The sequence below is a fragment of the Syngnathus leptorhynchus genome, chromosome 3, assembly GCF_054491065.1.
Source record: "Syngnathus leptorhynchus isolate UIUO chromosome 3, UIUO_Slep, whole genome shotgun sequence".
Classification (NCBI taxonomy): domain Eukaryota; kingdom Metazoa; phylum Chordata; class Actinopteri; order Syngnathiformes; family Syngnathidae; genus Syngnathus; species Syngnathus leptorhynchus.
Window position 1 is genome coordinate 6025088 of NC_141197.1, and position 17570 is coordinate 6042657.

The following is a 17570-nucleotide window of genomic DNA, read 5'->3' on the forward strand; positions in this document are numbered from 1 at the left end:
CTTGGATGCCATCATTTTATGTAGTTTGTAAAGGACTCTTGTTGTGAATATGGCCCGAAGGTCACCCAAAAGGTTATTTTCCACTTCAGGATAAATAGATAAGCATTGAGAAAACTGCAGAAGTCTCTCTTAGTCAATAGTGTTAAAATGTTTCTCTTCTAACAACAATTTAACAGATTGCACATAAAACCACATTAATAATATTTTTCCACAAACAACGTAGTATTACTTTATTCACTGTGATTGGTTTGATTCTAATAGAGGCTGCAGTTTACACTAACATAATTGTTCTGATAATTTCTTTGTCACATCATAAGTTTTGCTTGGGACAGTTTGAAGGATAAACCACATGACAATTACATTATCTTCAATTACATTAAAACTGTCTTGGGCAATATTCTACGTATATTTGGATACAAACACCAATGTAGGTGACTTTGATGTGAGTCATTGATACAACAACTTGGCTGGCGGATGAAGGAAACTGTTAACAGCGTTTTATTTTCTACTCAGTTGCATCGGGGGGTTCAGGAGGGGTCAATCAGTTTGTCACTTCATTGTCTGCACCCTCACTAGAGGATGTAACTCAGCCGTTGATATTACAAGATACTTATCAGCTTCGCATTGCAGAGCGAGGAGTAAATGGAGGAGTGAACCAGACCAAAAAAAAAAAAAACGCTCTCTCATGCTGTGTGAGAATCCGATTGTCCAGATTTCTCATGTGGGTAGTGAATCTAACCACTTTTTCTTCATTTGTGCTCACTCATGCAACTTCGCGCCACTCTCGTTTTTCTGGCATAGTTCCTCTCTGGTTGTGAGACTGCTTTGGTCCTCTTCTTTCTTTTTGTGTATGTGTGGACTGTTCATTTACTTTAATGATTGGAAAAATGAACACATTGTGGAAATGAAACACAGCTAAGTGTTGACCATTGCTCCAAGTTACACTTTTGAGTTCTACAACCCAATTCCAATTCTTTCATATCTTGGAAATGAAGATGAAAAATTTGAAGTGTTCTATTGACCATTTCAGAAAATGACCCAATTATGTATATTATATAATATATATAACATGCCACATCAACAGATATTGAATATAGAAACTTGGATTATTACTTAAAGAGGGAAATAATTTTAGCATGCTTATTTTTTTCATAAAGGACAATCAAAAAGAACTTTTTAATCACTGTTGGTACAGTTAGATTCCTCTCTGAGTTGCAGTTTCCAAGTAGGAACTATTTCTCATTTCTATAACTACTGTACTACATTTTAACTTTGAGTTTACCTTCTAAATCTTATTTTTCATCCAGTCTGTCCCAGCTGAATGTCTGGTGCACGGCATGCGCTTACAATATGCAACACGTGTGTTTTACAATGACTGTATTACAAGCACTCTTTGATGGTTGTTGATCAACACTTAATCGCATATTAGAAATAAATAGAAAGATGTCGAAGAACACAGTCATAATTTGTACGACATCCTTTTTCTGCCAGCTTGTTGAAACATGGAGACGAGTGCTTTGTGCCTGAGGCCTGCCCCTGTCTGTGGAAAGGAAAAGAGTATTACCCTGGTGACAAAGTGTCTTCCCCCTGCCATCAGTGGTATGTTTATGGCTATTCGGTATCATCTAAAGTCAGAAGGAATTTGTTGTTTTTTAAATGGTTTGTCCAGTTTTCTTATTTATTTCATTGATTCTTCATCCATTGTGTATCGAATACATTGAAAAAGATCAAATTAAATTGTAATTTTTGTTGACCTAAAATCTGATACAAAGTGATGAGATAGCAATACAAGTGTCCACCTGATATCATAATTATATTATCACAGAGGAGAAAAGGTTTGGTAACAAAGTGGGCCCTTGTATGGCTCTTTGAATCTTTCTGCTGTGGTGAAAGGAATCCTTCTCCCAGTGATCTCACGCTTTCTTTCCATTTGTAATCCAGGTTGAACATGATGATGACAGCCCATCAGTGCAATGAATAGTGATTCAGCCATTTGATGATTCACTTCCTTTATTCTGCTGTAGACAAACGAACGGCCAAGAGATGTGAACAAACTCTTTGTAGTGCAGTGACAAAAAGTTGACCCTGAAACGTTGCTGTCTTTGTAGTATTTGTCAGCATGGGACCTTCCAGTGTGTGTTCCGTCCATGTCCATCCATGTGCACAACGTACGGAGATCGTCATTACAGAACCTTTGATGGCCTGCTCTTTGACTATGTTGGTGCTTGTCCAGTTTATCTTGTAAAGGTACATAAAGTGTTTTTAAGGCTTGTGATTTCGTTTAAACTCCCATACACCTCATTTCATTTCTCAGTTTTCGCTTGACCTCACTCTGTTTCTTAGCGTCTAGAAAAAAAAAATCCAAACCAGCTCTCAAAAGTAACGTAAGCAAATATTTGAAAATATGGTATGTCCAAATATACCATTTTGATTCATTCATTCTAAGAACTAGACATTTTTGTTTTTTCATCAATGTGTTTGACCAAGATGTCATAAAGACATTCTTTGAAGAATACCAACCAAGTAAGACCTCTATAGTACTCCTTTCTATAAATGACGTAGAAAGGAATTTGCACACTTTATGACAGAATAAAAATAACTGAGCTAATTTGGTGATTCCGGTGGCCCTTAAGTTTATGATCAAGCAACGTAACCCAAATCGGTTATGTGAACCGGAATTAATCATTCATCATTAATTTTAATCCCCATTGAATTTTAATACCCTTGATCCCTTTGAAATGTTTGCCTGCCATTGTAAGTGTCAATACTTCCATCAAAATGGTTTTCCATCCAAATTATTGTTGATTATCCAATCACAGCACTTTTTTTTATAATTGTTTGATTTGTGACCAATACTTTGCACTTTGTTCTTTATCTGGCTTGCTCATCCAGTCCACTTTTGTGCGATCTGTGAAATAGCCGTCAATTAATTAAATTCACATGCAGTATTCATATATCACTATCAATGGTGTACATTTCAAACATCATCCATTGAGACTTTGACAGCGATTGTCTTTGCTGTGCTTTATTATTTCCTGCACAGAGCAGTGCCGATGTGATTCTCAGCGTGATAGCAGAAAACATCGACTGTTTTGAAAATGGCATGATCTGCAGAAAATCATTGTTGATCAGCATTGGAAGATCTTTCATAGCTTTTGATGATGACACTGGGCAGCCTGTAAGTTACATATTTTAGTTTTGCGTTGTTCTTTATTATCATATTGAAAATTATTGAAAAAAATACACATAAAAATATTAAAAATCTATAAAAAATATTTGATGATAATATATTAGTTTACAATAAACAACAGCTGTCAATTTTGTGGCAAAATTTGTATATCTTGCAAATCAAATCACACCTAATACTTACTATATGTATTATAGAACCCAACGAGTGTCATAGGAAAGAATCAGAAGATGGTCATCTGGCCTGCCGGCTACTTCTCTGTGATTCATTTTCCAGAGGAGGACATCATCATCCTATGGGACCGTAAAACCACTATCCACATTCAGGTTGGACCTCGTTGGCAGGTATGTGGCACACTCCCCATCAAAACGCTTTGTGGTAGGTTTGTGCTTTCAAAGGAAAGGGAGAGCCACTTATCAAGGTTTCCATGCAGAGAATGTGTAATTTTCTACTTGTCATCATATTGTCAGTATAAATGCTTAATTTCAGAGATTCATGAGTTTATTTATACGAGGAAATATATAGTCATCTTTTGATTTTCATATTTACTGTGCATCGTGACTTGTTCAACTTCAATTCTTGCCATTTCCTGTACACTATGCTGCTGTTTGCATTTGTCAATTTATAGATAACAGTGTGCATTTAACCTTGACTACAAGACTTTGACTTTGACTTTGAAGATCCACGATGCTGCTGGTCGCTACTGTTTTGGTTTTTGAACTTGAGGCAACAAATACTAGATGTATTTCTTTTTTTAAATATATAATAACTGCTGGAAATCATTTTGATAGTTGGTTGGGAGTAATGACAAGAAAGTACTTGTACTCTAAAAGTTTACTTATTGGAGCAGCTTAACTACATGTACATGCCAGAAATAGTTTTTAATTGATTAACAACAAGTAACTCCAGTCAACAAGGTGAACTGGACATCAAATACAGTACATTCATTTGTTGATTTGCATTTTTCACATCGGTTGAAAAATGTGTTAGATTTCAAAACAGCAATGTATGATGAAAACAAATACAACAAAAAGTAATAATAATTTAATATTTGGTTATTCAATTGCTTTGAATTTTTAGTTTGGATTTATATGTTCATGAAAAAGCACTTCATATCTCAACAAAGATTAATTCTGCTCAATTTTGATGTAATCAGGGGAAGCTGAGTGGTCTATGTGGAAACTTTGACATGAAGACAGTGAATGAGATGCGCACACCCGACCACATGGACACAACAACATCACAAGAGTTCGGAAATAGTTGGACAGCAGCTGCGGTGAGTCATGGAGATATTGTCATTGTGATGCATTTTGAGGACAGTTTGGTAGGCCATCTCACTGTCATGCCCCAAATGATCACCATCCTTTTATCATCCAGCTATGTTAAAAAAATGTTAATTGTTGATTTGTGTTCAGTGTGTGAATGGTCCAGATATGAGACACCCATGCACTCTGAATCCACTCAGAGAGCCGTTTGCCAAGCAGCAGTGTGCTGTCCTGCTCAGTGAGGTCTTTCAGGCCTGCCACCCAGTGGTAAGTGGTGGTCCAACATGAACTTGCATTATACACCTAAATCTCGATTTTACTCGTGTCGATTCTACACAACTTACCGTCTAACGCGTTTTGGTCCATCCATCCATTTTCTGTACCACTTTGTCCCCACGGAGGTCGCGGGCGTGCTGGGGCCTATCCCAGCGGTCATCGGGCAGTAGGCGGGGGACACCCTGAACCGGTTGCCAGCCAATCACAGGGCACACAGAGACGAACAACCACACTCGCACTCTCACCTAGGGGCAATTTGGACCCCAATTTCTTTTGTCATAAATACATTTTCAAGTTGTATTTTAAACAGACAATATAAGGACCGTACAAAGCTAAATGACTAGAGCATAAACCTTAGCGCTAACGATTCGATGAATTTCCGTAACCAATTTAAAGTTCATGGAAGCTCCTCATCCACACAGTCACTCACAAGTCAAAGAGCGTAGCCGGACACAGTAGTAGAATAGGTGGCTGCTTTAGTCTTGCTTCCATTCAATTCAGATACATAGCATAAAAATAACTTACTCCGTCCGACTGATATTGTGATCTGCGTATTGCATTTCTTTTAATAAAATGTCAACAGACAGAGATCTTTTATGAAGTGCAAATTTGATGGGAATAAAGGTACACCCAGGACTGGTTGGGCACATATATGAGCAACCATTTACACTTGCAAACTCATGCAAACTCTACAGGGAAAGGTCAGAGTTGGGATTCGAACCCTGGACTCCAAACTGTGCCACCGATGTGCGAACCATTATGCCACCATGCTTCCCACACATAAAATAAACATTAATAACCCTAACATACTATGTTTTCGCAAAACCACTGTTGGGGAATGAGTCCTTTGAATAGACTACTTGAGGTGTTTTCTTTTCTGCTAGGTGGATGTTACCTGGTTCTACATGAACTGCCTGGCAGACACATGTGGCTGCAATCGTGGAGGAGATTGTGAATGTTTTTGCACTAGTGTGGCAGCGTACGCTCAACGATGCTGTCATCAGCGTATTCCTGTCGATTGGCGCGCCCCCTCTCTGTGCCGTAAGTTGACAAGTAACATGTATGTAAATCTTACATATATTTGTAAAGAACAATGCAAATTTTAAAAATTTGATTTCCTTAAAATGTAGTCTTGATAAAATGTTTTATAGTCATACTTACCAGTGTATCTCTACTTCTTTCTGCAGCATTTGATTGTGAATTCTACAACAAAGGTATAGCAGCCCCTCCAATTTGTTTGTTGATCTGAATATAGTTCTAGTTAAATGTGTTAAATGTTAGATGTCAAAACTAGCCGATTGGGGACCGTGTTGTCATGAGAGGTGGGCAGAATATATGTAGATATACAGGAAAACAACCAAAAGATTTGATAAGCAAGCATAGTAGCAGAGACGTGATGCCTTTTAGTACCGTCTATGCTTGATTTAGGCAATTAATCTGACACCTTCAAAACGACAACAAATTTCTCATGACCACAGAATAAACCACAAGTTTTTAAGTGTTGTTTTTTTTTTTAATGAAACATTTCTTTTCAACAACATGCAATAACACAGCTTAATTTCTACAGTTCTTGGTAAAGGCCCTTTTAGGCTTCTCCCCTTCAGAGATCGCACTTCGGTGCTTGTTGCCAGCAGGTCCAGCGGCTCAGTATTTGTGAAGCGAGGAAACGTCAGTGACACCGCCGACACCCTCTCACACTTTATGATGACACCAGGCCTGAGCAAGGCCCGAGCACATGGTGGGTGTCTCTTATTAACTCAACAGGCTTCACCTTAACGACTAGTCATCAATGGTCAGGATCAACAGTTCATTGCAAGAGCTCACTCTTAGGATTTTTTCTCAGTTTTGTTTCAATTTTTATCATAACCCTGAATTGGATAAGTGGTATATAGTTAATGGATGAAAGATCTTGAATTCTTCAGAATATAGTGGGAAACAATGTCAGCCAATATACTGTTTTGCTTTTACAAAATGCTCCAGAAAACCGGTGGCATAGAATTTGTCTATTTCTTTCCCCTCAGACACATCGCGGATATCCTTTGAGGCAGCGCACAGACCCAATTATTTTCTGTACGTGAGCCCCAGTGGCCAGGTGAAGCTGGTCAAGTGGGCGGAAAGCGAGGCCTTCTGGGAACGAGCCACCTTTGTGCTCCACAGAGACACCTGGGTCTCAGGCTATGACTCTCTGGAGTCCCACGCAAAGCCTGGGTTCTTCTTACATGCCACCCTCCCTCGCCTCCACCTGCTCAAATATCGTTACACAGACAGCTTCCGCAAGGCCACTCTTTTCAAACTCGCAGGTATTACTCACTGACTCGCTACAAGACCTATGATGAAACACCAAAACCAATTGAACAATGTGAGGAAATGACAGTCAATAATATACGACACATATTCACAGGCAAAGACAATGTTAAAAGAAATCACAGGAGTGACTTTAATTTCTTTTTGTTGTAAACTCAGCAGGCTTATCAGTAATTATACACTGCTCAAAAAAATTAAAGGAACACTTTGAAAACATCAGATTTCAATGGTGAAAAAAAAGTTGGATATCTATACTGATATGGACAGTTTAATATCTCAGGAACAAAAGGATGCCACATCTTTTGATGGAAATAAAAGTTTTCAGCCTACAGAGGGCTCAGTATATAGACACCCCAAAAATCAAAGTAAAAAAATGATGTGGCAGGCTCGTCCATTTTGTCTGAATTCAATTTCTGCAATTCAAAACTCTTTTCAATATCTTGTGTAGACCCCACATGCTTGTATGCATGCTTGACAACGTCGCGGCATGCTCTTAATGAGACGACGTATGGTGTCTTGTGGGATGTCCTCCCAGATCTGTCTAAGGGCATCAGTGAGCTCCTGCAAAAACTAACGAGCAACCTGGCGGCGTCTGATGGACCGAAATATTATGTCCCAAAGGTGTTCTATCGGGTTTAGATCAGGTGATCGTGAGGGCCATTCAATTGTGTCAATTCCTCCATCCTCCATATACTGTCTGCATACTCTTGACACATGAGGCCGGGAATGTCGTGGATCAGGATGAACCCAGGACCTACTGCACCAGCGTAGGGTCTGACCATGGGTGCAAGGATTTCATCCCTAATGGCAGTCAGACTGTCGTTCTCTAGCCTGTAGAGGTCTGTTCGTCCCTCCATGGAAATGCCTCCCCAGACCATCACTGACCCACCACCGAACCGGTCATGCTGAATGATGTTGCAGGCAGTGTAGCGCTCTCCTTGGCTTCTCCAGACTCTTTCACGTCTATCACAGGTGCTCAGGGTAAACCCGCTCTCATCTGTGAAAAGCACAGGGCGCCAGTGGCGGACTTGCCAATTCTGGTGTTCTATGGCAAAGGCCAATCGAGCTCCACGGTGCTGAGTAGTGAGCATAGGGCACACTGCAGGGCTCGGGCAGTGCTCAACCTGTTCCTCCTTGCACAAAGCAGCGGATATCGGTCCTGCTGATGGGATGAGGACCGTCTACGGCCCTGTAACTCCTAGAGTAACTGCCGGTCTCCTGGAATCTCCTCCATGCTCTGGAGATTGTACTGGGAGACACATCACATCTTTTTGCAACAGCACGCATGGATGTGTCATCCTGGAGGAGTTGGACAATCTGCGCAACTTCAGGAGGGTTAAGAACTCGCCTCATGCGTCCAGTCGTGATAATGACTCTTGCTAAAGCCAACACTTGTGGAAAAACAGTTTAAAAAGATGAAGAGGGGGGAGCTTGAAATGGCCTCCACCTGCAAAACCAGTCCTGTTTTGGGGACCATCTCGTTGTTGCCCCTCTAGTGTACCTGTTGTTAATTCCATCAACACCAATGCATCTGAAAGTGATTAACAACTCCCTCTGCCACGTGCCTGACCAAAACCTTATCAGAAAAGTGTCATTGAATTCATCCCATACCCTGATAAAAAAAAACTGTTCCTTTAATTTTTTGGAGCAGTGTATTATTTATGAGATGACAGAAATGAAGGTCAAACTGAGGTGATGAATTATTTCCCTCACTGGGTTTTTCAGGCTTCACTCAACTGACCATGATGTCTTGACACCGGGTTCAAATGGTCTCAGTGCTCCTTGGGGTCAAAAGTCAACACGTCTGGCTATATTTTTATTGCAGCTAAAACCAGTGCACCATTTGTCTTCCTTTAAAAATATTAAGTCTTAATATTTATGCATACAGAAATGAGACAAAATTACAATTACCGTATCTTCTGGACTATAACTCGCTCCGGAGTTAAAGCAATAAATTCTCCTTGGGTGACTGAGCCCTGTGCATTCATAAGGCCACTTTATTAGGGAATTGCATGCGAGGATAACCGCAGCGAGGCTTTTAAGATCTGTGAAGATAGTTTTGCACACTAGGCAGACAGATTGTATCCCATATTTAAAGAACAGTTTTACCCATCCATCTCATTTGCACTTGCAGACGCTCAATTTAAAGATATAAACCATGGCAGTTGTCTAAGGTTCGAGAAATCACATTGGCATGATGAATTAATCAGTAGTACTTCTCCCACAATGCAGAAAGATAACTGTGTGGTAATTTCACTTGTTTGGCAGACACAGTCCTGGTTGCACCCGGTTAGTAGATCAGCATCCACATCAGTTTGTGGGCGCAGTCTGTTTTGTGTCTCTTTTTGCATGCTCAAAATTTCAATAAATGGTTTGTCTTTTTCATGAGGCTCTGGCCCAGATGACTTGCCTCGTCCACAGTGCCAGTGGAGATATGACTCCTGCGTCAGCCCGTGTTTCAAAACCTGCAGCGACCCATCAGCGGAAGCCTGTGTTGCCATCCCACAGTGAGACCTTATCTAATTCGTTCACGGCGACCGTCCTAGTCAGGAGGCATATTTTTGTTACTATCATCTAAGTAAGCAACTGAGTGTTGCATGCGTGGGTTTACTCCAGGTACTCTCCCACATTTAAAAAATATTTATGCGTTATTGTTTTGGAAAATGCATGGACCGACAAACTCTTCAAATTGTCCAAAGGTGTGAATGCTAGTTAGTTAGTATGAATGCTTGTTTTTCTGTGATTGGCTGGTGACCAGTATGGCGTTTTGAGTTCTTCCCAAAGTCAACTAGAATAAGCTCCATCCCAGTCTTAGGAAAGTTATTTTCTTTGCTCTATTAATCTGTGGTTAAGTGTGGATTGGTTTTCTGTAACATATTGTTTTTCTTAATTGATCTGTACGTTGATCAGAGTGGAGGCCTGCCTTCCTGTCTGCCCCCCACAAATGGTCCTGGATGAAGTTACTCGTCGTTGTGTCTACATTGAAGACTGTGCGTAGAATCCTCCTTGATTTCACTGATATGTTTCTTGTATGCAAGTATTGATGTTAATTTGCAATACTTGACCGCATTGCTAAATGAAGTGGTCATCCTCTATATCGGGGGTAGGCAACCCTGGTCCTCAAGGGCTGGTGTCCTTCAAGTTTTCTGTCTCCCTGTTGCAACACACCTGATTCAAATGATCAGGATTGCTATCGAGCTTCTACAGACCTTGCAAATTTTCTGACCATTTGAATCAAGTGTGTTGCAACAGGCAGACATAGAAAACATGCAGGACATCAGCCCCTGAGGACCGGAGTTGCCTACCCATGCTCTACTTCGTCACAATTTGGTTTATTATAGCCTAGCACTCTGAAATGAATACAAACTATCAGTGGTATATCATAGTGTGTAAACATTATCTTCTTACATGCTCTTCATGGTTTTGGGTTTAGGTATCAAAGCCCCAGTTATTTTGCCCATCATTCCAACCAGTGCCAGACCAAGTTCTGGGACTATATCCTCTGCGTCGACCACTGCATCACTCAAGTCCACCACTGCTCCATCTGCCCCTTCTTGGTCTCCTCCAACCACCAAAATCACCACCACTGTTCCTGCCGTGAGCACACCCCCACCAATTTCTGATGAGTCAACTCAACCAACCATCCCCTCACCTGCTGCACTTCCTGAACCTTCCAAAACAGCAGCACCTCTTGTACTATTGCCTCAAACTTTAAGGGCTGAAGTGGATGAACCTCTGTCAACTCTAAAAGTTACCAAAGACCATACCGCTGCTGAGAGTGCCACCATCAGCCCCTTTGGATCTAGCACCATCAGGTTTAGTAGTACTCCCTTTGTAATCACTTCTCTTTTCTGGTTAACTTCCTCCACCAAGCCCACTGATTCCCTCCATCCTCACGTCAGCACAAAAGCCACGCCCACCACAACATCAACCACTAGCTCTTTTGAGGGGGCAACATCTGCTTTTCCGCTTGCCACTGAGAAGTCCACAGAGACAAAGCATCCATTTGTGGTGTTCCCATTCGGAACCACTTCTCATATGCCGGCAGTTTCAAAGACTTCAACAGTGACAGCCCGGACCACCCTACCCAGATCTAGTGACACTACATACACTGAATCTAGGAGCACAAAGCCTTTAACACTAGGGAGAACTCCTCCAATGTCCCCAATCGCACCTGCCACTCCTGGTTTACTAAGTACAACTTCTTCAACCACTTCCTCCCTGTTTGCACCAACTCCTTTCAAAACAACAACCGCTTCAACAGTCACTTCACCAACAACCACAGAGTCAGTCACTCCAGTTGAACCCTTTAAAACCAGCACAACACAGTTCATTAGTCCAAAGACTATGACTCTCCCCGTTGCTGAATTCATCACTGAGAGGGTAATTTTAACCACCCCAGCTGCTCCTGAGCTACCAACATCATTACCAGTCCATTTTCCTTGGACTTCAACTGATCCCAGTCCTACGTCGGCAGCCTCAGACCGGCAATCAGCTACAAAAACAACAACCGTACTCGAATCTACTTTGTCCAAATTAACTGCTGCCACCATATTACTGACTGCTCAGCCACCCCCTAAGTTTACAGCCACAATTCCCGGGTCTACTTCCATTCAATCTTCAACTTCAAGACCTCCAACAATAGCTGTAGCCACCACTGTGGCCACCAGTCCAATTTTATCTGCAAAGTCAACTGTCCCACCAGTTAGTCCCAAGGAGACCGTTCTTCCTCCACTATCATCAAGCTCCACTACGCAGACCTCACAACCATGGCATCCTCCCTATTTCCTTACCTCTTCCAGCCAGTTGTACACTCATACAAAAAAGACAACACCACAGCGCACTTCCCAAACTGTTCCACATATGGTCAGTTTGACTAAAACAACTGAAGTACCTCGACTTCCAGTGCCAAGGCCAGTCATCACCTCTGCTACAGCGACTGCAGACACTACTACAACTGCTAAGACTACATTTCACAGGATGGCCACTACAGAATTTAAAACCAAGACACATCTTACCTCAGTGCATCCCCCTAAACCCGAAGTTCCTGATACTTTTCTCACCATAGGGCCTACAAGACCTGTCACTGTAACCACCACCCTGAGGCCTGATACAGTACAACCAGTCGCTGTGACAATGCATCCAGTAACAAGCAGCGTGGAATTTACAAGAGACACAACAACGCCAATTTTATCTGTTTCTTTACCTGCCATAACGTCTTCAACATCAAGAAAACCAACTTTCCCTATCAAGGTCACCACACAGCTTAGGTCAACTGTAAGATCTACATTTGCTGCAACAACTACAACTACAACCACACAGATGACCTCTGTTAGACCTACACAGAGAGTTCCAGTGACAACAAGAGTTACACCCAAAATCACATCAACCGAGAGTCCAGTCACTGCAAGGGTAACTATAGAAACAAGACCGCTGACAGCAACCATCAAAACAAGCAGTTCACCAACAGTCATGCCACAGCCAAGTAAAACAACTGTATTTGGAGCGCCATCTCCAACCACCTCAGTGAGCACAACAACCCCTGCAGACACAACAACAATGCCCACCTCAGTGGCCCCACGTCCTATGCCTGAGGCAACCATACCAATCTCTGGCCTGCCAACCACAGAATCTGAAGCGGCACCAGGCATTTCCCAACCAGTAACATCTCCACCACTTGATATAACCATCCAGACTCAGAGACCTGCTATTACTCCTGCTATGTCGTCTATTCCTGTAACCAGAACAGTCCAAACAACTGTGCTGGATAGGATGAATCATACCAGTCCTGGTGTAACAACATTGGAAAAATCCAAGCCTACATCAGATAGTGTAACAACCACAGCTGTATCAATCACAAGGATGTGTACGGTGGGTTCACTTTACAACATCCATTTATTGACCATTTTCACTCCTGACTCCTGGTCCTAGATTATTCTAATATATTTAACTGATTAAACAGCAATGGAAAAGGAAGCAAATAATTCCTAAACAAAAAGTATCACATTATTTTTGCAGTTGATGAACAAACCGCACAAGATTGTAATGTTCCTACTCTGTTTATGTTTTTAAATCAGCCTCCATATGCAGAGATTGTTGATGAGTGCACCAAGTTCATCTGTGTGGACAGCCAGCTCGTCTTGTTCAATAAGTCCCAAAGCTGCTCCTTCTCCTCTGAGCCGATGAACTGTGGCCTTCTTGGTTTTGCCATATTGGTTAATGGTGACAAATGTTGCCCCCAGTGGGACTGTCCATGTACGAAAAACACAATGATTGATTTATACGTACGTAATCCAGAGTTGAGTAAGCAGATTTATGATGTCACTGTTTCATGGTTTCTGTTGCAGGTCGCTGCTCTGTGTTTCCAGATTTGAATGTGATCACATTTGACGGAAATAGTGTTGCCATCTATAAAGCTGCCTGGTTCATAGTGAGTCAGCTAACCAATGAGACGGTCAGTGTTCTGGTACAGGAATGCCCTGCTGGATCAGACTCACAAGTAAGCCATTGTCATACAAAAAGAAAACCCTATTGTCAATTTGATGTAAATAACTTTTTTAAATGTGAATGTCTTTTAAAGCTTCGGTGGAATTTTACAAACCTATGTTTGGTAACACTCAACATTACCCATAATTTCGACCACATCATTATCGACAGGCTCCAGAGGAGGGTAGGACAAAGTGGATTATTTGTTCTTTATACGTATAGTAGCTCAAACATGAGGGCTGGAATGCTTCAGTATGAAAACGAACTATTAACACTAACAAATTGCACATTATTCCTGCAGCTGTATGTCAACTCACGATATGCCAGGCCTCGTTTTAAAAAGCTTGGTTTTGAGATCTACGACACGGGCAACATGTATCTGATCCGAAGCCCTACTGGTCTCAAGCTGCAGTGGTATCACAGCACTGGAATGATGGTGATCGACAGTGGAACCCCAAGCTCCAGCAAGAAGCTGCCCACTGTGGGCCTTTGTGGTATGAACTGGCTTGAATAGTCAAGTCTGCAGTGCACCCAACATATTTCATTTTGCATCAATTAACACAAAAAGATCTAAGCGCCAAGATCTATTCAAGTTTAATTTTTTTATGGAACATTATCACAATCAAAGACAAGAAAAAGGGGAATATGACTAATCTTTTTTTAGTAGAGCTTTATGGTTACATTCTTGCTTGACAGCAAGTAGGGTCTGGGCTACATTATTTCTCTATGCTTGATGTGGGTTTATATTTCAGTTTTCTTCCCAAAGTCCCAAATAATGCATGTTAGTTGTCTGCAGAGGATTCCTATGTCTGAATATGTCATTAACCCCGGTCTCCCCCATCTTGATGAGGAAAGAATGTATCATCTATTAGTAGTTATCACAACTCTTTATTACCAGCCAATATAGCACATAACTCTTGAAAACAGTGAATAGTGAAAACTCGTGCTTAGATCAGGGATGTCCAAATCTGCCACAATCCTGCATGTATTAGATGTTTCTCTCTTCCACCATACCTGATGCAAATGATCAGGACAATTATCTGAGTTTGCTGATGAGCTAATCATTTGAATAAGATGTGTTGGATGAGGAAGACATGCAAAACAGGCAGGACAGCGGCTCTCAAGGACCAGATTTGCACACGGATCATGTATTTTTATTATTATCATCCATCCATCCGTCCGTCCATCCGTCCGTCCGTCCGTCCGTCCGTCCATCCATCCATCCATCCATCCATCCATCCATCCATCCATTTTCTATACCACTTGTCCCCACGGGGATTGCGGGCATGTTGGAGCCTATCCCAGCAGTCATCGGGCAGTAGGCGGGGGACACCCTGAATTGGTTGCCAGCCAATCCCAGGGCACACAGAGACGAACAACCCTCCGCACTCGCACTCACACCTAGGGGAAATTTGGAGTGCTCAATTGGCCTACCAAGCATGTTTTTGGGATGTGGGAGGAAACTGGAGTGACCAAAGAAAGCCCACGCGGGCATGGGGAGAACATGCAAACTCCACACAGGGATGGCCGGAGGTGGAATCAAATCCGCACTGTATTTACTGTAAGGCGGACGTGCTAACCAGTGTGTCACCCACTGTGCTGCCCCTATTATTATTGTTATTGTTATTATTATTATTATTATTATTATTGTTATATGTCATTAGGCTTTTATGTGTTTCTGCATTGACACCCACACTCACCCTGTAGGTTTCTGTGATGGAGATCCAAGTAATGACCTGACTCTGGCCAATGGCACCACTGTGGGGAGGAGCGTGGATCCATCGCTCTTCATCAGTAGCTGGGAGGTTCCCAACACTACTAGCTATGTCAGTCACAGTCGACGTAGAGAGTTCAACTGCTCCACTAGTGACTGCTCACGGTGCCTGGTCATGGTGCAGAAACCTGTCTTCTTCCCATGCCATGCCTTTGTAGGTTCACACATTAAGTAAATGATTTACAGAATTGTAGCTTCTCAGCCTAAAACAAATTAGCCAGTCAGACAGGTGACCACATTATGACATCAATTGATTACCAAGAAGAATGAAATCATGTTTTTATTTGTCTAGGTTTCCCCGAGTACCTTTTGTGAGGTTTGGGTCCAAGATGTGGAGTATGTGAACAACCAGTGTGTGGCACTGGCTGCCTACGTAGCTTCTTGCCACAAATTCAATGTCTGTATTGAGTGGAGGAGACCAGATTACTGTCGTAAGACTGAATCCTCAAAACACATTCACCTTCAGTCATTTTAATGTGTTTGTTTACCATAATTGGGTTTTCTAATCCCCTTGTCATTGTTTTTCTTTATTTTTTTTTTCCTATACCATAATTGGATTTTTTAAAATGCATTTGTCTCAGGAATTAGGTCATATACACATGTATTTTCTGATTTTTCAAAATTCTGAAAAAAATCCCTAATTATTTTCAAATAGTACATTTAAATTGTAAATGTACCTTTCAAAATGGGGTGGTCTCAAAATGGCATATACTGTAGTTGTTCAATTGGGTAGAACAACTAACAATTTATAGTGCAACAATTTATGACTTATTTCCTTTCCTTTCAGTGATACATGAAAATTGCAATCATTGCAGCCATTTCATAATTATTTTATATAGAGTATAAAGAATTTCAATGCAAAATGTTATCTTAAATTATTGTGGTATGATTACAAACCCACACTGCCTGCTTCTCTTGGCGTCATTAATCCAAATGAGAGGTCTTCACAATGAAAATATATCAAAGTGGCCTTAAAAACTTGTCAAAAAGTATCACATTTGTATGCCTTAATCTGTTAAAAAAAAATGCATAAAGACAGTTTTGTGCAGCTACAGAATTCACTTGGAAACATTGTCCAGTGCATTCTTTTTGTGTATCTCTTCCTGTAGCCTTCATGTGCCCTGAAACGCTGCGATATCATGCCTGTCTGCCAGTCTGCACAGCTCAGTCATGTCCAAACCAGAATTCTGACTTAGACCCAGACCAATGTTCAGGCCTCACTGAGGGTTGTGCCTGCCCGGAAGGAACGCTTCTCCATCGGCCATATACTGCCCTCTGCATACCCCCCAACAAGTGTGGTAAGAGTCCCTAATAGCAGTTTGTATGGAATATGCCATGTAAGCACTTGGCTTGCTCAATTGTGATATTTGTGTAGCCTGCACTGACAGTTCTGGCATTCCACGTGCACACGGTGAGGTGTGGAAGGCCTCAAAGGACTCTTGCTGCATGTACCGCTGCGACAAGGACACGGTCATCCCTGTGGAGTACAACTGTTCCACCACGACGGCGCCTGTGTGCCAGCGAGCAGGAGAGGTGGTCGTCAGCCTGGCAGATGACACCAGTTGCTGCCCCCGTAAAGTCTGTGGTAAGGCTACAGAGGAGTGTGTCCAGCACCAATGCAGTATGGAGCTCATCAAGTTATTAAAAACATAAGATGACGTTACATGACTTCGCAGTGTGTAATCAGACTCATTGTGACCTCCTGCCTCCTGACTGTAAATATGGGGAGAAGCTGGTGTCATACTACAGAAAAGACTCGTGCTGCCCTGACTATGTGTGTGGTGAGTACACAGCAACAGCCAAATATTCCAAATGATCCAAATATATAGTCCTGCTAGTGCTGGGCAATTAATCAATTTTATCAGTTAATTAGAATTTGTTTGAGACTTCCATGGCACAAACCACGTCACTGACTTGCAGTGCTGACCTTAACCACATGGCTGCGAACTGCCGCAAAAGCGGAGTCAGAAAGAAATATATTTTTAGTCTCTTAAAGGTGAATGGAAAAATAAACTTGAATGAAACACGTTTCAAAACTTGTTTGAAACAAGCAAATCCCTGGAGAAAGAAATAATTCATATAATTTAATAATTACAATAATTAAATATTTAAAATTTGTATGTATTAAATTTAATAATTTAACAGGTTTTGAAGAATGCTATTTGTTCTTTCTACAAGTGAAGGGAATAAATTAGTAAAATGGGAACAGTTAATTTTGTGAAATTTCTATTTTAAGGGCATACTACCCGGCCCAAATTTCTGCATTACAGAACTCAAC

General features: G+C 41.5%; 1 protein-coding gene across 1 annotated transcript in view; it reads left to right on the plus strand.

Moving 5' to 3' along the window:
- Positions 1–17570, plus strand: part of otog (otogelin) — a 46469-nt gene that overhangs the window by 17832 nt on the left and 11067 nt on the right. Inside the window, exons 24-45 of the mRNA XM_085907255.1 lie at positions 1492–1599; positions 2109–2247; positions 3044–3178; positions 3385–3531; positions 4344–4463; positions 4603–4719; positions 5613–5769; positions 5916–5942; positions 6296–6466; positions 6750–7028; positions 9422–9539; positions 9943–10022; positions 10466–12903; positions 13110–13287; positions 13380–13531; positions 13613–13702; positions 13820–14012; positions 15226–15446; positions 15585–15723; positions 16402–16590; positions 16668–16877; positions 16969–17073. Coding sequence (XP_085763381.1) covers positions 1492–1599; positions 2109–2247; positions 3044–3178; positions 3385–3531; positions 4344–4463; positions 4603–4719; positions 5613–5769; positions 5916–5942; positions 6296–6466; positions 6750–7028; positions 9422–9539; positions 9943–10022; positions 10466–12903; positions 13110–13287; positions 13380–13531; positions 13613–13702; positions 13820–14012; positions 15226–15446; positions 15585–15723; positions 16402–16590; positions 16668–16877; positions 16969–17073 — 5513 coding nt within the window. The remainder of the gene's footprint in view (positions 1–1491; positions 1600–2108; positions 2248–3043; positions 3179–3384; positions 3532–4343; positions 4464–4602; positions 4720–5612; positions 5770–5915; positions 5943–6295; positions 6467–6749; positions 7029–9421; positions 9540–9942; positions 10023–10465; positions 12904–13109; positions 13288–13379; positions 13532–13612; positions 13703–13819; positions 14013–15225; positions 15447–15584; positions 15724–16401; positions 16591–16667; positions 16878–16968; positions 17074–17570) is intronic.